Source organism: Microcaecilia unicolor, unplaced genomic scaffold, assembly GCF_901765095.1.
Source record: "Microcaecilia unicolor unplaced genomic scaffold, aMicUni1.1, whole genome shotgun sequence".
Classification (NCBI taxonomy): Eukaryota; Metazoa; Chordata; class Amphibia; order Gymnophiona; family Siphonopidae; genus Microcaecilia; species Microcaecilia unicolor.
In genome coordinates, this window is record NW_021963795.1 from 505 (window position 1) to 27,670 (window position 27,166).

General features: G+C 43.0%; 1 protein-coding gene across 1 annotated transcript; it reads left to right on the forward strand.

The window, feature by feature from the left end:
* Window positions 1–2,116: 2,116 nt before the first annotated feature.
* Window positions 2,117–27,166, forward strand: LOC115459638 (transcription initiation factor IIB-like; the record flags this gene model as incomplete). Its single annotated transcript, XM_030189442.1, is given in 7 exon segments — window positions 2,117–2,250; window positions 6,543–6,693; window positions 6,825–6,890; window positions 6,893–6,952; window positions 22,595–22,638; window positions 22,640–22,877; window positions 23,792–27,166. Coding segments are annotated over 7 exon segments (827 nt in total), but the record flags the coding sequence as incomplete, so codon positions are not given.

Here is a 27,166-nt window from a genome sequence, read left to right on the forward strand (position 1 = left end):
GACCAAATGCAAGCCATTTGGTTGTTGGAGGAGCCAGCATTCGTAGTGCACTGGTCCCCCTGACATGCCAGGACACCAACCGGGCACCCTAGGGGGCACTGCAGTGGGCTTCAGAAATTGTTCCCATGTACATAGCCCCCTTACCTTGTGTGCTGAGCCCCCAAACCCTCCCAAAACCCACTTCCCACAACTGTACACCACTACCATAGCCCTAAGGGGTGAAGGGGGGCACCTACATGTGGGTACAGTGGGTTTCTGGTGGGTTTTGAAGGGTTCACATTTACCACCACAAATGTAACAGGTGGGGGGGTGGGCCTGGGTCTGCCTGCCTGAAGTGCACTGCACCCACTAAAACTGCTCCAGGGACTTGTATACTGCTGTCATGGAGCTGGGTATGACATTTGAGGCTGGCATAGAGGCTGGCAAAAAAATATTTAAAAAGTTTTTTTTTTTTTTGAGGGTGGGAGGGGGTTGGTGACCACTGGGGGAGTAAAGGGTGGTCATCTGGCCAGTTTGGGCACCTTTTTGAGGCTTGGTCATAACAAAAAATGGACCAAATAAAGTCGGCCAAGTGCTCGTCAGGGACGTCCTTCTTTTTTCCATTATCGGTCGAGGACTCCCATGTGTTAGGCACGCCCGAGTCCCGCCTTTACTACGCTTCCGACATGCCCCCGTGAACTTTGGTCATCCCTGCGACGGAAAGCAGTTGAGGATGCCCAAAATTGGCTTTCTATTATGCCGATTTGGGCGACCCTGAGAGAAGGACACCCATCTCCTGATTTGTGTTGCAAGATGAGCACCCTTGTCTTTCGAAAATAAGCCTGTATGTATGTTACATGAATACTAAGGAGCTGCGGTGCCTCTCAAGGCTTTATAAATCACAACTCAGTTCAGTTTTCTGTCTCCACCTGCTGGTCGTTGAGCACAACAACCCACAATTTCTGGAATGATGTTAAAGGCTAATGGAAAAAAAAATATCAGGTAAAGACATAACATAATTTCTCCTTTCACCTAATGAATAATTAATTAAGCTCTGGAACTCGTTACTAGAGCAAGTGATAAAAGCAGCTAAATGTAGCCGAGTTTAAAAAAAGATTTGGACAGATTCCTGGAGGAAAAGTCCATAGACTGTTAAGTAGACCTGAGGAATGGAATCTTGCCACTTTTTGGGATTCTGCCAAGTACTTGTGACCTGGACTTGGCCACAGGTAGGAACAGGATTCTGGGCTAGATGAATCCTTGGTCTGACCCAGTACGGTAACTCTTTATCTTAAAAAAAAAATTGTGGCTTCCAGAACGTGCTTCATTATGTGGTATATGCTGGCACTAGTCCTTGCTATATAGTTAACATATATCGCAGGACTCCACTTTTTCCACATGGAAAGATATGCAATCCTATTCATGCTCCTCCTGTAAACCAGAAATCATATATATGCAACACAGAATAGTTTCTCCTTCTGCATCCTGCATATACCCCTGGCATGCTTCAACTACTGTCTTCTGCACTTGCTTTCTATACCACCTGATTGATTGCAGAGTAATCATTGCTTCCTGACCTTTGGCTATTGGAAACAGAAGGAAGCTGAGGAATAAAGGCAATTAGAGACTGGATTCCCCAAATTCCTCAAAGGCCCTGACCAAACACCACTGATGGCCCCAACCAAAGACTGTAACTGTATTGACTAGGCTGTGTAAGTTAGGAGGTGATATAAAATAGTGGGGAAGGTGAAATTAAACTTTCCCAGTCGCTCTGAACAAAAGTAGTGAGGCGCTGTAGCTCTTTTAATTTTACTACTAAACAAAAGGCTTGTTAGATTATGTATTTATTGTAATTTATTAACTTCCTTTATGAAGAGATTCTAAGTGCGATCTTGGTTCTGTGGTTTGCAGGGTCAGGGGGTACTTTTTAACTTAGAAATTATGACCACTTTGGGAGAGAGTAGAATGTTGCTTCTGTGCTGATGTCTGTTGGCAAGTGCTGTGTCAGAAGTAGAGTTGTTGAAAAAAGTAACCTTTTATCCACTGCCACTGTCTGTGTAGTACGTGCCTTGAAACATATTGTCATGTGTAAAGGCAAGAAATTGCAAACATGAGTGAATTTTTTTCTTTTCTTTAGGTGACAGAGTCATAGATGTAGGTTCAGAGTGGAGAACATTCAGTAATGACAAAGCTGCCAAAGACCCTTCTCGAGTTGGAGACTCTCAGAATCCTCTCTTGAGTGGTGGAGATTTAACAACGATGATTGGCAAGGTAAAACAAATGCTTGAAGACCTGGCAATGTTTAAAGGTAAAACTGGGAATTTAAAATTGAAGTGTCATTAGTGATACTAACTTAAACCAAATCCTGTTTGGCATTGCTCTTCCCAATTATCCATTTGCATTATGGAAGGATGCAACAAGGGAGCTTTTGGAGTAATACGGGTTACTAGTAAACAAAAGACCTACACAAGAATAACTCATGCAACCCATGCTTTCAGCTGTAGAAATAACTGTATAAAACATTTAAGAATATTCTGAGGTTAATTTTGAAGTTATCAAAGTTCTTTCCAATACTTCCTACAGATCAATCCAGAGATGAGTGGGTGGGGATAGAGAGAACGCTAGAGCGCTGCCATAAAGGCTACTGTTCAGTAGACACACTCAGTATTCTCAGCAGGGTGGATGGACATCTCCTGTGCAGCTCTTGTCTGGTTTTGGCTCCTAACCTGTTCCCTCAGGATTAGTTGAAGTTGGCATTGCTTTGTCTGCCCCCTCCCCCCGGGGTTGCCTATCTCTGACTTCTTGTGGCACATGGCACTTCTTCTTTCTGCCTCTTAAAAAAACAAAAACAAACAAAAGCTCTTCAGAGTGTTGGTCTTCTGCCTCTGTATTTTGGTGATTCCTGTGCTACAGTGAAGGTTAGTATGCTGCTTTGTAGGCCTCTGTTCCTTCCTTGGCTCTGCTTCTCTTCCGCCGCTGCTTACTGTATGCCGGTTAGTGCTGGCTGGGTTTTTGTCCATTTTAGTTTGCCACTGCATGTTGTGCTTCCTTGCCTGCTGGTTTTCCCTTCTGCTGTGTTGACCCAAAGAGCCTTCCCACATTGCTCAGAGGTGACTTTGGCAGCGGAGATTTTTAGTGGGCTCTGCGCCCATCCCAAGCTCTTGTCCGCCATCTTATTTCAACATTGGTATCGGGGCCTGAGCTATGCTCCGTCTCTTCAATGCTGCTGCTGTTTCTAGTCAGTGCGCTACCCTTGGCAGTGCGCAAGAAGCAGATGCGGGTCCTTTCTGCCGTGGTTCAATGTGGCTTTGCTCTGTGGGGTCTATGACTCTCTGGCAGCTAGGGGCTTCTGTTCTGCATTTTACTGGCTCCTGCTGCTACTGGGGTTAGCATACTTGCCTGGCTGGCTTGTGATGGGGTCTCTCAGGGTGTTGGCTTCATTGTATGGTGGCTATGGGTTGTGCCTGGTTTTTGGGCATCTTGGCGGCGCCGGCCATGTGGTTAAAAAAAGTAAAAATAAAAAGCAGATGCCATGGCTCTCCTCTGTTTTTTGACTGTTTTAGTTCATCCGTTGCTGGTCCCTGCCTCTTTCTTGGGGTTCACTTCCCCTCCTTCCTGGGCTTTGTTTTCTTGGGCGTTACAACACTGGGGTTTGGTTGCGGCTGCTAGTCTTCAGCTTTTAGCCCTTCAGTCAGCTCTTTGGCATACGTCTTCTGACTAGATCACAGCAGGCTCGCTTCCTTAGGAGGCTACTGGTCCTAGATCCTTGTGGCCATTGAGCACCTATTGGGGGGGGGGGGGGGGTGTTGGTGTTTCGTGACACCCTGAGAGTGGTTCTGGTGGCACCCGGTTCTGTTGTTGGTCACACCTTTGAGTTTTTTGGTTGTTTTCTGAGGTTCATAGAAGACTTACAGGGACCCCGTGAGGTTCCTTGGAGCCCCTTTTAAGCTAGGACACCTTTAGGGGATCTCCCTCTTCAATGGTGGGTTCACTATCATATTGCCTTTCAGGGCTTTCCCCCCTATGGTGCTTCTCAGTTCCTTCTCTCCGCTTTGGGACTGGGCGACTTGATTCTTCTCGAGTCTGCCTGTGCTGGTGGCCTTTGCCCATCTTTCTCTGAGGCTGATCCCTATTTTCTGGCATGCTCATCTAGATGAGCTTCCTTTTCTTCTTTTGGTCAGTTACTGCTCTTCTCCCTTGTGTCTCTGGCTGGGATGTTTGAGGTGGTTTTGGGCTTCCTTTGGTTTCTGCCTCACTTCCATCTTCTGCAGTGCTAGCCTGGGGGATCCTGGGGTGGGCTAGGGGCTTTGCTCCTATTTGCTTTCTTCATGCCAGCTGGGTTGTCTTCTGGCTTGGTCCTGCATCTTTGCTTCTGGTGGCAGCTTGGATGCAGTGATCTGAGCACCTTGTCCCTCTTGTGCTGGCTCTCATACCTGTTGTGTGTGGATTCCAGTCTCCGGTCAGTTCCCAGTCCAGTGGGGCCATGTGCCTTTCTGTTGGCAGTAGTGGAGGTTGCTCTCTTCCATTTGGACGGTGCTGATGATAGTCTGGAGGTTGAGGGCTTGTCCCTCTGGACAGATCCAGTGCGGCCTGGCTTTGTGGCTCCCCGCCATTCCCTCTTGGTGGCTGGAACATGCTTCATTTCCTCTGTTGGGGTGGCGTCCTTGCATGCAGGTTCTGTCTTTAATGGACAGTCATCACTCTAATCCATAGGCGGGCATGTTTCCATTTCTACAGTGGTGAACTGATTCCCCATTTCATTGGGAGCTGTGATGCTTCTTCCTGACATGGGCCTACAGGTAAGGAATTGTCCTACCTCTGCCTTTCTCTCCCCTTGGCTGTTGTTTTGTCTCATCTTGGAGGCTGAGCAGGATGGTTAGTTGGACCTTGCTCTGAGGTGGGGTGGATTTATCCCACCCTGTGATGTTGACCCAGCGCGCTCTAGAGGTGGTTGACCAGCCCCCATTGGCAGTCGATTGGGTCTGTCTATCTCTGCATGTCGACTCTCCATCCATCACTGGCAGTTGAGTCTTGTTCCATTCTTGGTTGTTGCCTCGTCAGTCTCTGGTTGTTGGGTTTGATTGTTTATGGCCATGGAGCCTCGTTCCATCTGTGGATGTTGAGCTTTTGCTCCACTTTTGGATGTTGGCCTTATTACTCAATGGCTGTTGGGCATCGCCTTGTCTCTGCAGGTCGAGCATGGTTCCGCCTCTGGTTGTCGAGGTTGTGCTGGGTGGCATCTCTGGAAGTTCTGCTGGGTGGCATCTCTGCAGGTCGTGCCGGGCCTTCTGTCTTGGTGCGTTGTGCATTGGGTCTTGCTCTGTACCTCGAGCCTCAGTCATTCTCTGGCCGTCAACTTTTGCTCCACCTAGGCTGGTCCACCTTGGCACTGTCTCAGGGTGTCAAGTCTGGCTGGCGCGGTGCCCGTTGGCTGTCTTCCATGCTGCCTTTGGCACTAGATGCCAGTCATTCTTCTGTCATTGGCCTGTGGTCTGTCTCTGAAGGTCTAGGCTTTCTCTATTTCCAGATGTCAGTCTGGCTCAGTCTGATCGTTGTGCTTTGCTCCTCACTTGGGGGTGGCTGTTGTTATAGATGGTGAGCTGAGTCTGGCTCTGTGTGAGGTATTTTCCTTTGCATGGCGACCTCAGTTCGCTCCCTTTCTGGGGGATCGCCTTGCTCCGTCTGGCAGTGTCCAGCATTGCGCTCCCTCTCTCTTTGTTCTCAGCCCCCAGTATGTCTCTGGGTCTCGAGTCTCACTCCGACTTTTCATGTCTCTTCTTTCATCTTGCGGCGCTTATGCGGTCCCACCCCACTTGGGGACTGCTTTGGTACATTCCACTCATCTCTGGATTGATCTGTGGAATGCAATGGAAGGAAAAATTGTTTCTTGCTGATAATTTTTTCCTATAGTCCCAACATACCAGTCCAGAGGCCTGTCCTTGGATTCTGTGTATGTGCCTTCGATGTGACTTCCTCTCTGATTCTTAGGGGCCTGCTTTTTGTAGCATGTATGGAGCTGGGAATGGAGGACAGCTAGTTCAGCTTGGTTACTTCCTGTTACCTTTTAGAGGTAGGAGGTTTCTCCTCTGTTGCATAGCCATCTGACTGCTTTGTTATCGAAAATACTGAGTGTATGTCTGCTTCACACTGTAGCCTTTATGGCAGAGCTCTAGCATTCTCTCTATCTCCACCTACTGGTAGGGGGGCATAACCCACTTGTCACTGGATTGATCTGTTGGGACTAATGGAAAGAAAATTATCAGGTAAGAAACATAATTTTCCTTGTTTACCAGTACAGTTCTCTGCACATTAGAGTGTGCTCTTCTACCCTAATCAGTGTCTCTGAGCCATGCTTGCATCACTTTGATAAGTAGAATATATAAGTAAAACAGCTGAAGTGACCTCTGTGACATTTCTAAAAATAATAGGGTGTAAATAAAGGGCCTGTTATTAAATGGTTTTAACCAGCAGGAGAGTCTCCTATCCAGTTTGATTTAGAATCCTAAAAATGTGAAACTTTGCAAAATGCAGTATCTATTTACTTTTATCACTACATATTTCAGGGTACTGGAGCAGCAAGCTTTGATGAATTTGGAAATTCAAAGTACCAAAACCGAAGGACCATGAGCAGCTCTGATCGTGCAATGATGAATGCCTTCAAAGAAATCACAAATATGGCAGACAGGATAAATCTTCCGAGAAATATAGTTGTAAGTTAGAGCCTGTTGCTTTTAAGTAGTTCTGGCATTGATGTAGTTAGCATAATATAGTAAGCACGTGAATTTTTAATACAGCTACTAATTAAATAGCCAGAGTTAATTAAACTTTGTATCCTTGCTTTGAAGGATCGAACAATAATTTATTCAAGCAAGTTTATGAACAGAAAAGCCTGAAGGGAAGAAGTAATGATGCCATGCTTCTGCTTGTCTCTACATAGCCTGTAGACAAGAAGGTGTTCCTCGAACGTTTAAAGGTGAGCTTTCAGTTACACAGATTACTGTTAAGCAAATGTTGGTTAAATGCGTTTAACTTTTACATTAAGTGGAAGATCAGTAAGGCTTTCAGTAATGTTTTCACACTTAAATTTTTCTACTGTAGACCAATTACTCAACAGCAATTCTGTGTTAGTAAATCAAGCTTCACTCGCTGTTCAATTTGCACTAACTTTTTCTATTTATTACTTGCAGTCTGTCAAAGACTTGAAGTGATTCACAAGTTAAAAATACACAAACTCTGGTAGTCACTTATGGATGCCAAGCAGGGAGTAAAGAAGACTGGGGCTCCCACTACATCTTTAGGTCCATTTGTTTCCAATCCACCCTCATCCATGAGTTAATATTAGTTTCCTTGTCATCAAGCAGATGAAGCCATTACGTATGGGTTGTGTCCATCAACCAGCAGGGGGAGATAGAGAGCACTCAACTTTTCACAGTGCCTCATGGCCAGCTAGCTCCACTGCCTCTTCAGTATTCTCTATCTCCCCAAGCAGGGTGGCTGCAGCTTCTTCGAGCTCCATCAAAAATCTGCCTGGGGGTGGCTCCTGGCTTGCCAGTTGTTAGCCGGGGTGTTAGAGGCTATGGCAGCTTCACTTTGAAGGCACATAGGTCAGCCCTTTCCCTGCCTTACCCATGCCCCTGTGGATGTGGACATATTAGCTTGCTTTTCCCTGTCCTTTCCCACTCAGTGGATGCAGGCACATTGGTTCGCCTTTCCCTGCCTTTCCCACTTATCTGAGCCCTCCGGAGTGTTTTTATTTACCTCTTTTGCCTCTGCTTTCCTCACAGCGTTAAAAAAAAAAAAAAAAATTAAGTTGCGCCGCGCTTTAGCGCAGCGATCTTGGGAAAGAGGTTTTTTTTTCTTGAGATTCTTCTGCAGGACTGGAGCTGTGATACTCGATCTAGTGAGGTAAGAGTGTTTTCTGACTCCGGGGTGGGCCCGCGATCGGGATGTTTTGGTGCGAACCGCCATTTTGAATTTTACCACCGTTTTCGGCGATGGCTGCGGAGACTGTAAGCACTGTCCTAAATGAGGCAAGCGCAAATCAGCAGCGGGGCTCTGTAATTCGTGCTGTACAGATGGTAGAGCCGGCCCGAGCATGGCGAGCGGCGATCTTTCGCGCTCTGAGCTGGCAGCGGACTCCATTTTGGATTTTCCACATGGCGCAGCCTCCGTTGCGACGGAGAGCCCTGAATCCGGGGGGGGGGGGGGGGGGTCCTCTGAGTGAGGCTAATAATAGAGCTGATAGCCCTGGGCAGGATCCGGGCGGTCAGGGAGCGGTTTTCTCCCCTGATTTTGTTTTAATGCTGCATAGGGCATACATGCTTAAAAGAGCTCTTCCACAGGGATCTTCGGACCCTCTGCCTGCCCCCCCCGGTGGATCCTGGCCTTTTGGAGTTGGCTTTGCCTGTTTCTATCCTGATAAACGCAGAAAGGCTAATTCCCCTTCTGAGTGTGGCGCACCCCCCTTTCCCCCCCCGTGGTCGGCTATGAGGATTCTGAGGGGTTCTGGCAGAACTTCTTGGGCTGAGGAGCCAGAGTCGGGTGCAGAATTGCCACAGTAGCTTGATGATCCGTCTGCGGTGAGGATTTCCACCGCGAGGAGCTGCCAGCTCTTATTTCAGATGCCTTACAAGCCCTCTCGATTTGAAGATCCTGAGAGTGGCACAGCCTCCTCTGTTAATCCAAGGATGGCTAGTACAGAAAGCCTGCTCGGCCTTTCCTTGCATGACCCCCATCCCAAGAGCTTATTTCGGCTCATGGGCTGACCCCGAGGGGGACCTTTGAAGGTTGCCAGGGCTATGGGGCAATTATACCCTCTGAGTGAGGAACATTTGGCTCGCTTTGCAATGCCTAAAGTGGATGCCCTGGTCACGGCTGTGACAAAGAGAACTACCCTCCCTGTTGAAGGAGTGTTGCCCTGAAGGATATTCAAGACCGCAGGCTTGATTCAGCTCTGAAGCGGTCCTTTGATTTTGGCAGGTCTCACTGTTCGGGTGTCTGCATGCAGTTGTTATGCTGCTAGAGCCTGCCTGGCTTGGTTACAGCAGGCAGTGGAACAGCCAGGTGATGGAGCGGAGGACCTTATCTGAAGTGGCTCCGCGGATTGGAGTCGGCCTTGTCCTTTTGGCTGACGCCCTTTATGATATGGTCAGAGCTTCGGCTAAACAAATGGCTGTAGCAGTGGCGGCTGGCCGCACTCTTGGCTATGACATTGGGCGGCGGACATGGCCTCTAAGCAAAGGTTGGTGAAGTTGCCCTTTCAAGGCCTTCTCCTGTTTGGTGAGGAGATGGAAAACATTGTTAAAGGCCTGGGGGATTCCAAACCTCAGCGCTTGCCGAAGATAGGCCGAAGCCTTCCTCTAAGGGTCAGGCGGTCCGCTCTTACAGACCTCGCTTCCGTGAAGCTAGAAGGTACCGCCCGGGGCGTGCTGCTGGGTTCATTTCGCGTGCCCGCTTTCAGCAGAGAAACTCCTTTCGCTCGGGCAACATGTTCTGCAGCTGCCGGTTCAAGGCCTGGAGTTCAGGGGCGACCCTCATAATGATGGTGCACCGGCCCTCTCCTCGTTTCCTGTCATCGGAGGAAGACTTTCCCTCTTTTTTGAGGAGTGGGCCAAAATCTCCGCAGATCAGTGGGTCTTGGACCTGATCAGAGACGGATACCGAATAGAATTCGATGCCCCGGTGAGAGACGTGTTTGTGGAGTCCCGATGCGGTTCTGCCGCCAAAATGGGCGGCGGTAGAGGAGACTTTGCACAGTCTGTGCCAGATAGGGGTTGTGACCCCCGGTGCCTCCCGCCAACAAGGTCTAGGCCGCTACTCCATTTACTTTGTGGTGCCACGAAAAGGCGGGTCTTTTCGCCCGATCCTGGACTTAAAAGAGCTAACAAGTCCTTAAGAGTGTGGCATTTTCACATGGAAACCCTGCGCTCCATCATTGCGGCGGTACAGCCAGGAGAGTTTCTCACGTCTTTGGACCTGAAAGAAGCTTACTTACACATACCAATTTGGCCCCCGCAGCAGAAGTTTCTGCGGTGTTGGAAAACATTTCCAGTTTCGGGCCTTGCCTTTTGGCCTCGCCACAGCACCCCGAACCTTCTCCAAGGTAATGGTGGTAGTAGCTGCCTTTCTCAGGCGAGAGGGTATCCGGGTTCACCCGTACCTAGACGACTGGCTCATCAGAGCAGACTCAGAAAAAGAGAGTCATCTAGCTACAGCCAGAGTGGTTTCAGTCCTTCAATCTCTAGGCTGGGTCGTCAATATGGCCAAAAGTCACCTGACCCCCTCGCAGTCTCTAGAATATTTGGGGGCCAGGTTCGACACAGCCTCGGGCTGTGTGTTTCTTTCCCGAGCAAAGGTGGTGCAAGCTTCAGAATCAGGTCTGTCTGCTCCCGAGAATGCCCCGCCCACGAGCTTGTGACATTGTCCAGCTGTTGGGATCGATGACTGCCACCTTGGAAGTGGTGCCATGGGCGAAAGCGCACCTGAGACCTCTACAGTATTCTCTACTTCAATGATGGTCTCCAGTATCTCAGATTATCAGTGCAGACTTTCTTGGCTCCCTGCGGCCCGCCTCAGTATGGAGTGGTGGCTCTCGGACAGCCTGTTGCGGCGGGGAATGCCACTGGCGCTCCCCGATTGGTGCCTAGAGGTGACAGATGCCAGCCTGAAGGGCTGGGGGCGCATATTGCCAGGAAAGCATGCCCAGGGTCTGTGGATGCCTGACAAGTCGAGTGGTCTATCAACCGCCTGGAGTTGAAAGCGGTGTTTTCTGGCTCTTCTGGCCTTTCAAGTGGACCCTGGAAGGATGGATGTCCGAGTGATGTCGGACAACACGACAGCAGTGGCCTACATAAATCGACAAGGCGGCACTCAGTGCAGAGCTCTAGCCGCGCAGGCCGATCAATTTGCCACTGGGCCAGCTGCATCTACAGTCCCCTGTCAGCAGCTCACATTGCAGGTCAGAGCAACGTGCAAGCCGACTATCTAAGCAGGCATCAGATCGATCCAGCGGAGTGGGAACTAGCAGACGATGTATTCCTGCAGATATGTGCCAAATGGGGCAAGCCCAGTGATGGATCTTATGGCAACCAGTTCCAATGCCAAAGTCACGTGCTTCTTCAGCAGACGGGAGGGATGCCTTGGCTCAACCCTGGCCCCTGGGCTTGCTGTATGTCTTCCCTCCGTGGCCCTTGATAGGGTGAGTGCTCCTGCGGATTTGACTGCATCCAGGAGAAGTGGTGCTCATTGCCCCGGATTGGCCCAGGAGGCCTTGGTATGCGGACCTCCGACAGATGCTGTTGGAGGCTCCCTTTCCGTTACCTCTGGTTCCGCACCTGTTGTCACAGGGTCCGGTGGCCATGGAGGACACCTGCCGCTTTGGTCTTATGGCATGGCGATTGAGAGGTGCGCAATTGAGAGATAAAGGCTACTCAAATAAGGTAATTTCCACTCTCCTGCAGGCCCGTAAGCGCTCCACTTCCATGGCTTATGCCAGGATTTGGCGCCAGTTTGAAGTCTGGTGTGTTTCAAGAGCGCTTTCTCCGTTGCGGGCTCCTGTCTCACCGATTCTGGACTTTTGCAGGATGGTTGTACACAAAGGCTTGGCCTATAATTCCCTGCGGGTGCAAGTGGCAGCATTAGCCTCCCTGCGTGGCAAGGTTGAAGGCGTGTCCTTAGCTGCTCATTCAGATGTGGCACGGTTTCTTAGAGGGGTGCTTCGGCTCCGTCCTCCCGTGTGGGCACCTTGTCCAGCTTGGAACCTGGGGTTAGTATTGAAGGCCTTTCAGGGGGCTCCCTTTGAGCTGCTTCGGCGTGCTTCAGAGAAAGATTTGACACTGAAGGCCGTCTTTTAGTGGCCATTACTTCGGCGAGACGGATGTCTGAGAATTGCAGAAAAGGGTCTCTACAGGACAGCGCCTGGAGCTCTGAGTTAAGGGTCACGGTTCGGACCGTGCTTCCTTCATGCCTAAGTTGGTTTCAGTGTTTCACCTAAACCAGCCTGTTTTTCTTCCCTACTTTGTTGAGGAGGAGTTTCCAGATCCATTTGGGCAGTTGCACCTTTTGGATGTGCGCAGGACTCTGTTGCAGTATCTGCGAATTACAAATGCTTTCAGGACCTCTGATCATCTTTTGTGCTGTTTGCAGGTCCTCGCAGAGGGTCTTCAGCGTCTAAAGCCATTATTGCCTGTTGGCTCAAGAAGCTATCTTTTCAGCATATCTGCTGTCTGGCCGGCCTCTGCCTGAAGCCTTTAAGGCACATTCCACAAGAGCGATTTCTCTTCCTGGCGGAAACTGGAGCACTATCTCTTCATGAGATTTGCAGTGCTGCAACATGGCTTCTAAGCTCTCTTTTGCCCGACATTACAGGCTGGATGTGGCTGCCAGGAGGGATGCGCGTTTTGGAGCACAGGTGCTAGCGCGTGGTGTGGCTTGTTCCCACCCTATTTAGGGATTGCATTGTTACATCCCATACGTAATGGCTTCATCTGCTTGATGACAAGGAAGGGAAAATTAGGTTCTTACCATGATAATTTCTTTCCTTTAGTCATAGCAGATGAAGCCATGAGCCCTGTCTGTATTACAGTGATTCTGATTTTAGGTGCTGTTCTTGTTTCCTGAAGTTGTATTCCTTCCTTGGGGAGTCGGGAAAACAGTCTTCAGGATTCTTGTTACAGTTATAGGAGGATGACTTCATTCCCTCCAGTTCATGTTTTGGGAGGATGAGTTTATTCCCTCCAGGAGGATGCAAGTATTCCCTCCGTTTATACAAAGTGGAGGACGAGTTCATTCCCTCCTTTTTTGAGTTCATGCCTTGTTAAAGGCAATCGTTCGCTGTGAGGGAAGTTCATGTTATTCCCATTGCGGTTTGCCATACTGCTTTGAAAGCTTCAAATACTGAAGAGGCAGTGGAGCTAGCTGGCCATGAGGCACTGTGAAAAGTTGAGTGCTCTCTATCTCCCCCTGCTGGTTGATGGACACAACCCATACATAATGGCTTCATCTGCTATGACTAAAGGAAAGAAATTATCATGGTAAGAACCTAATTTTCCCTTCTGTAATTCAAGAATGCTATGCCTCCCTTTGCCAACCCCAAAAAGCAGAATAAGCCTTCCGACTAGCCTTCTAGGCCCTTAAAATCAGTATGATAAACAATGACAGAATGCAGGGGCTTCAATATGGCTTCTCTGCTCTGAGTCTTCCACCCTTAGACATTCCCTGAAGCGTTCCCTGTGAACCTTCCAGGGTTTGGAATTAGAGCTAGTCCTCCAGACCACCAAAGAAGGTAATGCAAATCTAAGTACACAGCTTGGAAAGATACAAGGAGACCTGGTGGGGATGCAAACAGGACTGCAGGCAATTGAGGGGCAATTGGACCAGGCAGTGAAGCACATAGACACTAAAGGAGCCTGTTCACAGGTTAAAAAATACTTCTGTTAAAATTGATGTAGAGAATAGCTCTTGCTATGTGAATATAAGAATTCTAGGCCTGCCATAGAGTAGTGAATCAGGTCCAGTGGTGGAATATGTTGATATGCTTCTCCAAGAATGCTTATCTCTGAGACTTTCTCGTCGGACTTGGAGAGACTATAAGAGCAATAGGCCTTGGTTTTTAGCTTCAGGTTTGACAGAAGGCAGAAGCTTTTCAGAGGTAAAGCTGTGATTGTGTAAGCACAGCATTCCAATGGTGCTCTTATATCTGGTAAGACTGCAAGTTCTGTGGAAGGAGAGCACATATTGTTTTTTGAAGTCAGAGGGCAGAGAAATTTTCATGCTCCATTTTCCTGTTGATCCACCTTTGTGCACAACATAGGAAAGCCTAGATTGGAATCGGACCGGGAAATCCAAAATTATCAGTTCCATCTGAATGCAGGAATAGTGCAGAAGATTGACAGTTTCATGCAGGGTGATCCATTTGCAGAGGGCTTGTGAATAATTGGCTATCTTTTGCTCTCTGCTTAACCCTGCAGTAGAATGCTTTACTAATCATATTGGCAGTATTCAAGTACTTGGGCCTTGACAGGAATGACACCTGTAGTTGACCCAACAGACTGAGAGATTTTCCTGAGAGATTTTCCAGAGATAGCCTATGTGGTGCAACTGTAGATTCATTGGTTCAGGCTGGGAGGGCAGCTCGGTTATAAGGTTCATATTGACATCATATGTATGACCTCTTTAGATGTGGCAGCCAGGGAACAGCAACATACCAAGCCTTTCCTCCAGGCTGACAAAAGGCTTCAATATTGCCTGGCAGCTCTGGAGAGATTGTTGCATGATTAGCTATTATTATTATTAGCATTTGTATAGCGCTACAGACGCATGCAGCACTGAACACCTGACATAGACAGTCCCAGCTCAATAGAGCTTACAATCTAAAATAATACAGACAAACAAGACAATTAAGGGCGAGGGAAGTACTGGGTGTTATCAGTAACATTTGATGGCTATGGTGATACATCTCTGGATCTTTTGCCTCTTTTGGGTTATATTGCGGGGTATAAAGGACCAAAATAAATAAATTGTACTTTTATACCACAACAACCTTGCTGGTTCTATGCAGTTTAACCTTTCTTAGACCTCAGTGGTAACACGGGGAAAAAGATTTAGAGAAGTTGTATAGGAATAAATCAAATATTAAACGGTACACACGTTTAAAAATATTGAGAAGGCTGTCAATTTCCAGACTTTATCTTATCTCACTGTTTTTACTTCCAAAAACACTTTAAGCTGTTTCCAGTGAAAAGAAATTGTATTTTGTTTGACCCAGTTTTACTACACACTTGCATGGGTATGCCAGAAAAAAGTAGCTCCAATTTCTATAGTCTTTTGTTTCAAAGCAAGGAATTTTCTTTTTGTTGAGTCATTTTGGTTACGTCAGGGTAGATCCAAACCTTTGTTCCATGGAATTGAGCTTTTAAAATTTTAAAGTATAACCTTAAAATAGTATTATATTCTTGCTCAAATACCATTGCGATAATCACCCTGGCTCTGTGTATTATTATGTCAGAGGATTGTTCCAATATTTCTGAAATATTTTGTAAATTAGCTGTATCTTTTTCAGGGTCTTGCTGTCCGCCTCTAGGTCTAGGAATAAAGTATATTTTATTGTCGGGGGTATTGCCTCCTGAGAAATATGGAGAACTTCCATTAAATATTTATGAAAAGTAACAGTCAGCGTTTTCCCAGCTATTATAGGATAGTTCAAGAGGCGGAGGTTAAGGCGCCTGTTAAAATTTTCAATTTGTTCAATCTCGCGTCGGATATCCAAAGAATCTTTAGATACCACACTTTTGAATTCCTTTAAATATCTACTTTTTTTTTAATAGATTGAACCTGTGTTGTTAAATCACTTTTAACAGAGTCCACAGTTTTTTTCATTTCCTCAAATTTAATATTAGATTTTTACATCACCTGACGTCTTCTGAAGTGTGTCTGTAATCTGGTCCAACATCACCTTAAGAGTTTTCAGTCACCTCCGAGGTCTGCGCTGCAACGGGGATACTTCCCCCAGCGCCCCGGACTGTCGGTTGTTTGCCTGGGGTCCTCACTAGACGCCCTCATCGAAGCCTCTTCCGCATCGACGGGGCTTATCTCCAGGGGCACTTGCGAACGCCGGGCTGGGAGGGATCAGCGATATTGCTGTTGGAGACAGGAAGACTTCCTCTCCCGGCAGGGGTTCCGCTTCCCCGGACGCTCCTGCAATGGAATCTGCTCCCTGTAGAGATCTGGACGCACCGGGAAAGAAATGTTCAAGCGCCGTCTGAACCGGAGAGGAGGTTGAGGTAGGTGGAGGCCCTACCCTCAGCACTCCTTTTCATTTGGTATGGGGCATTTTGTAATAGCGAGGAAAATCTTTTTCGGCTCTTAGTCGCTTGAGCGTCTCAAAAACCGTCCGGTGCGGCAGCCATCTTGGAACTGCTGGCATTAAAATTGCAGATAGATCACTAAAAGAAACCATAAGATGTACACACTTCCTAAGGTCATCAATCTTAGGGCCTTGTTTACTAAAAATTAGTGTGCGCAACTCTAGAGACACCCATATTGAATATGAGTGTCTCTAGCATTCAGTGCATTCTAAAAACGCTAGTGCACCTTAGTAAATAGGGCCCTTAGATTTAAATAATCCACCGATTCCTTAGGGCTCGGAAATGATGTTCCCTGATCAGTAAACTAAATTGTATTTTTATACCACAACAACCTTGCTGGTTCTATGCAGTTTACATCAAAGAAAACCAGGCCTGATAATTGTATAATTGCTGATTTGCTATGGGTATTGTCATGGTATGTTGTTCTGCCTTTTTATTTTTGGTTATTAACTTTGCCATGGATTATTGTTACTGTTTCTTTTGGTTGTTTTGTGTTATACTTGTAAACCTTAATAAAAATATGAAAAAAAAAAAAAAAAGAAAACCAGGCCTACCTGGGAAGTAACAAACAACAAGGGAAAAAGTTTTCAACCTTAGATGGTTCATCAACGAAACGTTTTCTGCTGTCTAAAGAATTATTAGAGTGGAGTGATACTTTTTTTTTCTTCACTTTGAGCTATTTCAAATTTATATTTATTAATCACTTTCCTCAATCTTGTTTAAGCCCTAAATAAAGAGTCTGGATTTACCAGAACAGTGAAAATCTTTGCGCATACGGTAATGAATTGCATCAAAATTGCAATCAAAAATGCTCAAAACCGCCTAAAACTGCTAAAATTTCTGTATGTTCTACCATGTGCTTCAATGATGTCATTTCTATTGTAATGATGCTGATGCATTCTGAGCTGAAAACAAGTTTGATTTTTAGTCCCATTTTCATTTAATCTATCATTTTAAACTAAAACATGACCTATCTGTACTCCTTTCACTGAAATGTTCAAATTAACTGAATAAAAAGGTATGAACAGATAAAAAGATAGAGTAAATAATCAAAATATGCTCAAAAATATAAAATAATTGGTAAATGAAGAAATACAAACAGAAATGATGAAAATAAAATAAATACACCAGTACAGCTATAAATGGTTAATGATTAGCATGGTCTTACATATTTATTTTATTGAACATGTTATTGGCCATTTTTAAAGAAACACAGTAAGGTCTGTCTCCTGGTTGAAACCATATGGTAGAATAGTATTGAACCTGAACCTCTGTTCCTCACTCAACAACAGTACATCTCCTTTCCAAGATGAAGTCAGCAAAATTGTTTCTTCAAAAGTGCATGTTCCGCAAGTGGTTTCTATAAAGCACTCCTCTTAATGGCACTTTATGTTCAATTAATCTTGTATCCAGATGTCCTTTTGTCTTTCCCCACATACAAAAGATTGCAAGAACACATGCGTAAATATACAACCTGCTCTATTTTACAATTAGAGAATTGTCTTAATTCGTATAGGGCCCCTTTTACCAAGCTGAGGCAAAAGGGGGCCTGCACTGGTGTCGGCACATGTTTTTCACGCACGCTGAGGCCCCCTTTTACCGCAGCGGGTAAAAGGGAAGTCTCTTTCCTGCAGGAAATGGCCATGTGGCATGTAAAGCACTTGCCATGCAGCCATTTTTTTTTTTGGGGGGGGGGGGGGGAGGGAGCCCTTACCGCCTCCCATTGAGGTGGTGGTAAGGGCTCTTGCGCTAACCCGGCAGTAACAGGGCAGCGCGTGGCACTTCCAGATTACCATCGGGTAAACTGCGCGCTAGGGGTGGGAAGTACTGCTGGGCTGCTGCAGTAACCCGGTGGTACTTCCTGTTTAGTGAGCGGTAAGCCCGCATTGGGCTTACCGCAGCTAAGTAAAAGTTCTCTAGTACCTGGATGGGTTAATAACTTAATTTTGATTTTCACATGGCTGTATGCAGAGTATACCATTGGTAATTTTTTCATACTGCTGCTGTTGACAGGGCAGATGAAGTTATCGTATTGTCTCTTACAAGCTATTAGCAAATTCTTTTTAGAAAAATGTGCATAGTACTGTCTCCTTTCCATAGCATGTGCAGTCTCGCCAGATAAGAGGACCACTGGAATGCTGTGTGCTTATACAATTGCATCTTTACTTTCCTGTTCCATGAATCCTCAGGAACCTTGACAAAATCCAAGATCTCATTTGAATCTAAAAATTCTGTAAATTTCCACCATGCTACCTTCTCCAAAACTTTCTCTAAAAAGGGTAAATTTGACACTGACACGTGAAAACATAGCCATTTTAAAAAAAATACATACTAGATTACTCCTGTTCGTCTACCAGCTATTTCTGCTTTACCCCCATCACTCATCCTCTTAGGGTCCTATCTAACCGAATCCGCATGTAAGCTGTTTTCCCACCCACCTCCAAACCCACTTATATAGCGATTGGAGACCCTCATCCTAACCTTGTGCCATCTAGCCCTCTTAGTCCTTATGACACTCTGCTGTCTTAAAAATACACTGGGATATTCCTCCCTTCCCCAAGCTATTTTACAATAATCATACATTCTGATTCATGTATTGACTCACATAAATACATTGACTGGAGCTTAGAGTCCCCCTAGTGTCTGAAGCAGCTAGTGTGAAATCGGAGCCCCAGTAGTGTTCCAAGCATCCACTGTTCTCCAAGCTGTAACAGCCCACCTTTGTAGAGCCTCAGTGGCTTTTAAAGGAAGCCGAGGCACCAATTGATGTCGCTGGCAGGTTCTTAGCTCTGTTTATTTTCTTCTTTCTTGTCAAAGATGTGTTAGTATAAAGAAAAAAAGCCAATGCTTAGCTGTGAAAGAATTGAAAGAACTGCCAAGTGAAACTACGTGGATTACTTTCTGCCTTTTTATGAAAAAAGGAGATGCGATTTGACTGGACAAGGTGCACTGTGGTTAAGTGTGTGTTCATTTAAAAATGGTATTGACTCATTGTCCATTCAGGTTTATTTTAGTAACGAAATATTTAGGACTGAAACTACTTTCTGGAATGAATTTAGTTAATCTGAGATTCATGTGGAATTTGTTTTCCCATCGCCTAATTACGTAAATGCAGTTAACAGTGTGTTCAGGTTAGGGGTTCTTGATACTTAAATATTTGTGCAAACTAAACAAGTTGTCTAAGAAATCGAAATATGCAAACCAACGTGGTTCTTTTGTCAAGCGTATGCAAATATATCACAACATTAATTTTGTACAGTCAGATAATTGGCATGCTTATTAGACCTGGAGGACCAAAATTGAAAACCCCTACTTTTAAGGATCACAGCAAGCTTTTGGAATTTGATGAAAATATTAAAACAGCTACTATTCTCTTGTCCTGTTTTCCTTTCACTATCATAAATGTCTTATACGGTCTGTGCCCTGAAAAAGACAGATACAAATCAAGGTAAGGTATACACAAAAAGTAGCACATGTGAGTTACCTTGTTGGGCAGACTGGATGGACTGTGCAGGTCTTTTCTGCTGTCATCTACTATGTTACTATATATGTTTAGTGCAGAAGGAATTAACTGTTACTACATTGATTAAATAGTAGGATTTGTCTTTTATTTTAACGCTTTTTCCTTAAATAACAAAACAACATTGGTCTATGACCTTATTCTGGATTCTGATCCAGGCTTTTTTTTTTTTTTTTTTTTTTAGCAGAGACCTGGTTGAAAGAATTAGCCCAGTTTTACCTCAGATTTGTCCACCAGGCTATAGTAGTGTTCATCACTGTCAGTTAAATAGGAAAGGAGGTGGGTTGGATGTGATTGTTAAATCATTTTTTGATTTAAAATGACTTGAAATTAAATATTTCGGGGCTTGAATTAGCTGTCTTTCTATTAACTGATACTATTAATTCTTCTAATATGATTGGAATTTATTTCATTTATCGTCCTCCAGGTTTATGGTCAAAAATTCAACAATTATTTGATATGATTTCTTATTATTCTTCACTTTTTTTTTAGATTAATTTTGTTAGATGATTTGAACCTGCATCTGGAAAACAATTTCAGACAATGTATGGCAATTAAAAACCTTTTTGACCTTACTGCAGTTATGACTCGACATTAGTCTAGACCCATATTAAAGATCATTCTTTGGACCTTATAGTTTTTAATTCTTATATCCATATCTAATTGACAGTCGGTTTTATGGTCTGACCATTTTTTGCTGACTCTGCACTTTAGATATACAAGTATTTAAATTAATTGTTCCATATTTGAAGCTGTAAGTACTAGAGGAAAAAGGCTTGTTTTATGTCTTGGTATGTAATTTATCTGATCTGGGACTGCTCTGTTGATGGAGTGTTAGGGTCACACCTTTGCAAAAAGGACTAAAGTTATTAGAAAACTGCATCTTGAAATACTTACTTTATTAAAAATGAAACAGGAATGTTGTCATCTAGAGAGAGCATGGAGGAAGTCTAATAATTGGGTTAATAAGCAGTCCTAGAAATTTGTGATGACACAATATAAATTTAACTTGACTAAGTCTAAAAGATCTTACTATGCTACTATAAAGTCTTCTCTGTTGACTTCTGAAGATACTATTTCAGACTGTCAACAAATTAACTCTACCTCGTAAAGCGAGTAATGCCGCTGCAGCTATACTGCTGGATGCTCAGTCTCTTGCGGACTTTTTCTTTTCTAAAGTTGATAAGGATGGAATTAGAAGAGATACAGTTTCTCACTTTAATGAGCAGAGTACCATCTTCCCTTTTGCATAACCAGTGTTTTGTAGATCGGTTTTGGTCATCTTTTGATTTAATATTTTGTGATGAAATCATTAGTTCATAAACTTTCTCACACACACAGTGCACTATATCACTGTCCTTAGAATCTTCTGGATTATTCTCCTAAGCATAGTATGGATCACTTCATTAGTTAATGCTATTTTACAGGCAGGTCAGTTTCCCAAAGAGTTGGGATGGATAGCACCCACCCCTATGCCATTGCATTAGTCTTTGACCAATTGCGAGTGTACCTCTATTTGTAAAATTAATGGAAACTATAGTGGGAACGAGACTATTGTGTTATTTGGATACATTTTCTTGTCTTCATGACTGTTTGACTTAGAAGCAATCGTATAACTTCTTGTTTTATTAACTAGGATTAGAAACTACTTAAGTCATGGTACCCAATCAGTGCTGCTCCAGTTTGACATCTCGGGGGCATTTGACATTGTAGATCATTCTATTTTATTAGCCAATCTTGTGAATTTTGGTGTCTTGTGTGCAGTTTATACATGGTTTAAGGATTTTTTTAAAATAATCACAATTATTTTATATTGCAACAAGGTGGAAAATCTAAGCCTTGGGTCCCTGAATGTGGGGTGCCACAAGGCTTACCTCTTTCATTTTATTTAATATTGTCATGAGCACCCTAAGTACTGTGGTTCTGACACCAGGGGCCCATTTGAAACTTCATCTGGCTTCCTGTATCAGGTACTCTACTAATACTGCTATTTCTTTCTATATTAATAATAAATAATCCTGGGCTACTAAACATATATTGAAGCTTAATGCTGAGAAAACAAAAGTTGAGATTAATTGAGATTAATCCGTTCCTATTTTCATAATAAGCATTTTGCTCTGGTTCAATCTTTTATACTGTAATTTGGTTTATATCGGACTTCCACAGAAGCAACTTGATAGATTACAACAGTTGCGGAGTACTGCTGCTAAAATTATTTTTTGAGGCAATAAGTATGATAGTCACTCCTTTGTTAATTGATTTACATTGGTTACTATTGAATGCTAAGATTATTTACAAGATTTCTTGTCTAGTTTTTAAATCTTTTTATGGTCAGACTCCTGATTATGTATACATAGTAACATACATAGTAACATAGTAGATGACGGCAGAAAAAGACCTGCACGGTCCATCCAGTCTGCCCAACAAGATAAACTCACATGTGCTAGTTTTTGTGTATACCTTACCTTGATTTATGTATACAATTTATTTTGTTAATATTCAAATTCAAGGATAATAACGTTCTTTATCCTCTGGCTCAAAGTCTAATATCAGAGACGACATGAATGTTTATACCCTTTTCAGGCTGCCTTTCATTGGAATTCTCTGCTGATTGAATTAAGAACTGAAATTCATACTCTTTATTTTGCAAAAATCTTAAGACCTTTTTATTTAATGAATATTTTATTTGGAACTTCTGTTTAATGAATATTTAGCTGTAATTGTTGTTTAAACTGTATTATTTATTTTATACTTTTTAACTTTGTAGACCGCCTTGGACCACCTTAGGATTTGGCAGTTAATAAGCACTAGATTAGATTAGTAGTGAGAGAAACATTTATAGACTGTTCTGGTCACTGGTATTTATTAGTAGATAGCCATGTTACCTACAGAGTTCACATGCTTCTTAGGCACTAGATAAAGCATCTTGTAAGGCTGTGTAATTTCTCTTGTGTCCAAAGCTATCTCATGATATAACTTGAATAAACCAAAGTGAATACATTAATTCATGATTTAAGAAGCTATGCCTTTGTTCTATGTTATTGTAAGATTTAGACCTCCTTTAAGAAAAGGCTACATCTCCCACTTGCCTCTTGGTGCAAAAGGCTATTCATGATAATGTATATTTTCAAAGGTACATAAGTAAACATATCTGTTAGCAGTAGAAATTTAAGATGCTGTCATATGTATTGCTAAGAACTTTCTTCACTGATTTTCTGTGTACTTCATTTAGAAATCTGTGCAGTGTCGAGGATATCAAAGAAGGAAATAGGCCGGTTGTTTTAAACTTATCCTGAAGGCTCTGGAAACCAGTGTGGATTTGATTACAACTGGGGACTTTATGTCACGGTTTTGTTCAAACCTGGGTCTTCCTAAGCAAGTACAGATGGCAGCTACGCACATTGCACGTAAAGCTGTGGAATTGGACCTAGTTCCTGGTCGAAGTCCCATCTCTGTAGCAGCGGCGGCTATTTACATGGCATCACAAGCTTCTGCAGAGAAACGGACACAGAAAGGTAGGTAGAAAAGGGATAGATTAAAAAAACACCCACATGTGCTGTTAATCATGGGGCAAACATAAGGTAATTTCTTTGGCTGGATACACGGAAAGGCCTCCTAGTGGAAGTGCCAAAGAGATAGATGGTATCAGCTGTAGAATGTAAAGGTAAAACAAATTCAGTTAGTGTATCATAGGAAAAGAAAATGGATAGATTAGTTAAGTCTTGTGTTTTTGATATCCTGTTCTAACTTTTATTGGTATTTATAGAAAATAAGCACTAGCTCTTGGAATAATGGAAAAAGCATTAGCTCTTGGGCTATTAGAAATCAAGTGATTAGTTTGCCATTACCTCAAGTTTCAAATAAGAACATGGTGCACTGAAACTAATCTTTTCAGCACAAATTTTTTGTTTTGCTTATGTGGGCTGAAGAGTTGGCCTTTACAGACTATTTCTGGAATTGTAGCCAATCTTGCATTTTAGCTAATATTTTTTGATGTATAGCTTGGAGGATTTAGCAGTAGTAAAACCACATTTACATTTGTAGCACTTGAAGTATTGGTTTGCTAATCCAGTAACCTTCACAGTGTTTGTGGGGTATACACATTACACTCGTATAAGAGATTGCAGTATTTAAATAAATTAGCAGAAATACCCCTCCCCTCAGCACGCTGTTGCTTCCTCTTCTTTCCGAAGGACTTCTTCTTTCCCTCTCTCCTCCTCTTTCAGCTTTCATGGCACAGAGTACTCCAGCCGCTACTGCAAACATGTTTGTTCTTCACTGGCTAGGTGCATATGTACATTCTTGCCGAAAGTGATAGATTACCATCTCTGGTCTCTAAAGCAATCATATGCATAGATAAAATAATTTAATGAGGATACAAAACATAAATAAACACTATCAACTTGTATTCTGCTTCTTTCCCTTTTAGAAATTGGGGACATCGCCGGAGTTGCTGATGTTACAATTAGACAGTCTTACAGACTTGTTTATCCACGCGCACCAGATCTGTTTCCTGCAGACTTTAAGTTTGACACGCCTGTGGACAAACTACCACAGCTGTAAAATGCTACAGCTGCTATTCCTAGAGAACGTTTGTATTTTTGTTCCTATTGTAAAGGGTGTATAAAGTGTTTAATATGCAGCCTTCATAAGGTGGAATTGGAAAAATACCTTAGACCTGCAGAGCTGCATGATGGAACACAGCACACATTCCAGTTCTAATTAAGACTTTGTGTGGCGTTTTGTATGTATATATTAGTGAAAGTAAATATTTGAGATGGTAGCAATATCCTATTTAGATTTCTGATGTGGTGGTCTAGTAAATCATATATTTGGCAACCATTTGATAAACAATTCTTTTAATTGTTTTCCGAAAACATTGTGCAGGAGTTGTACTGTATGGATGTTACCAATTTTCCTTCATTATTTTTACTAGTCTCTTAAAAGAAGCACTGTGTTGAAATGCCTTTCAACGGGGGGAGTTTACAAGGTTTTTTTTTTTTTTTTTAAGTATATAAATTATCGTACAGTTAGCTGCTGCACAATAATTTTGAGAGTGTCGGTCCTGTTGTGAAGTATCATATAAGAGCTTCATTTTAAACTTCTGACACTGATAAGAAAGCATCTCAGATTTTAGTACCTGCAATTCCCAATCAGGGACTTAATATCAAGTCCATGTAATGTGCAAGAAGGCATCCTTTTTATGCTGGCATTCTGCTGGAAATGTCTGATTTGCATAATAGGCTATTGTATAACTTAATGAAAGGACTTGCATACTGGTTTTCATAATTTATATGTATTTACACTCTAGATCTGTAAATAAAACATTTGTTATATCAGATGTATGCTGTAAAGTTGATGTTGGCAATGTGCATGGAGTATTTCTGTTTTTGAAGGAAGGGTTAAACAGGCTAACTAGCCAACATTTCTTGTGTGCACTATGATAGCTGAATGTTTGAGTCATGAATCTTTTCACTTTTAGCAGTGGGAGTAGTAAAATCACAAAGGTTCTGAAACACAAACCAGAGTCAAGGGTAAGAAGGAAATGTATACTGGGTCATTATAAAATGACTGTTCCATTTAGGGGAGGTTCTGACTAGAGATGTTAAGTCATTATCCCACAGATGGTAACTTCACCTCAGTGGCTTCTCAAAGAAATAGGACTTACACTAGTGATCTTCTGTATAAGTTCAAGTGGTAATTTACTATATGCTAGGATCATTTTATTTCTATGGGCTCTGCAGCTGATAACAAATCTCAGTGAATCTAGAACATATTGTAAGCCAAACTGACAAGTTAAAGAGCAGCAAATCACCTGGATCAGATAGTATATACAGCCTAGTGTCGAGAAAACTGAAAAACAAAATTCTGGATCTACTGTTAAATAACTTGTAACCTATCATTAAAATTGTCTATGGTATCTGAAGATTGGAAAGTGGCCAAATTAATGCTAATTCTTAAAAAAGATTTCAGGGGTGACTATAGATTGGTGACCCTGAGGTCAGTGCCAGGCAAAGTGGTAGAGACTATTACAAAGAACAAACTTACTGAACATACAAACACAGTTTAACAGGATTTGCCTCACCAATTAGCTATACATTTTTTTGAAGGTATGAATAAGTATAATATGGATAAAGGTGACCCAATTGATATAGTGGATCTGGATTTCAAAAAGCTTTTGACAAAAGTCCCTCATGAGACTCCCAAGGAAATTAAAAAGCCATGGATAGGAGGCAGTGCCCTGTTGTGGCTTGGGAACTGGTTTAAAAGATAGGAAGTAGAGTTAAATGGACAGTTCTGAGAATAGCGGAATGCCTTAAAAGTGAGGCAATCAAATTTGCAGGTGACAGAAAATCATTCAGAGTTAAATCACATACAGATTGGTAGAAATTGCAGGAGAACCTTGGGGAATACTAGAACATGAGCATTCAAATGGTAGTTGAAATCTAATGTGATAAATGCAAAGTGATCAACATAGGGAATAGCCCAAATTTTAGCCATATTAGGAGTCACCACCCATGAAAAAGTGGTGCCATGGACAAGAAGTCAGTCTTCTGCTTAGTATGCAGTGGTAGCCAAAAAAATCCCCGGTTATTGCTCCATGGTGCAATTGAAGTTCTGATGACCAGAATTGTACATATTACTTATCATGAAAAAGATATAGCAGAATCAGAAAATCTACAAAGAAAGATGACCAAAATGATTGATTATGAATGACTCATCTTACTGTACACCGCCTTGAGTGAATTCCTTCAAAAAGGCGGTAAATAAATCCAAATAAATAATTATGAGGAAAGGCTAGGGAGGCTGGGGCGCTACAGTTTGGAGAAGACAGTTGGGAGATAGGATAGAGGTCTACAAAAGCATAGGGGTTATGCCAAGAAGAAACTGGAGAAAATAATTTTTTACTGCATATAGTTCAGGTCTGGAACTCGTGAGGACGTAGTAAAAGCAGCTAGTTTACCTGAGTTTTAAAATAAGGTTTGGAGACATTACTGGAAGAACTCCATAAACCATTGTTCAGGTAGACTTGGGGTAAGTAGCATGGAATCTTGGTACTTTTTGGGACTCTACCAGGAAACAGGATGCTGGGATAGATGAACCTTTGATCTGATCCAGTATAGCAAACCTTGTGTTAAAAAGAATCCCTAAATGCAGTATGATGTATGTACCTGCACTTCCTAATGTTTTTTTCAATTAATTGTTATATGAAGATTATAATGTTGACTTTTGCTATTAACATGTGCATGTTAAAATAACTTTTGGATATAAAAGTATTTTTCTGTATGTAACTAAATTAAATTTAGAAGCTCATTTTCAAAGCACATAGACTTACAAAGTTACATAGGTTACTTTTGTGACTTTAATGCTTTGAAAATGAGCACCCTAGTCAGTTTATTGCAGCAAAATTACCCAATTTGTTATTTCAGTTAGGTATTTTAGTTTAATTTATTGCATTTTAGTTTACAGTAAGGATAGTATCAAGCACAGAAGTTTGGGTCCTTTAAAATTGCAGAGTATAGCTATTATGAACCTGTCTTGAGACTACTCATTCCTGTATGCAACCTCTTGCTGAATTGGGAATGGTAATACTGATGGTTTGATACGTGTAAGCATTTATCCTACTAGGAAATGGGGGAGGGGGGAAGAACAGTTGAGGTAGTGCTTCTTGTTTGAAAAAAAATGTTTCAAGTATTTTACAGCAGCAGTTTCAATACCCCCTACCTGGCCTAGCCTTTCGGATACCCACAGTCGATATGCACGAGATAATCTATATTGATTGCGGATGTCATGAAAACCAGGC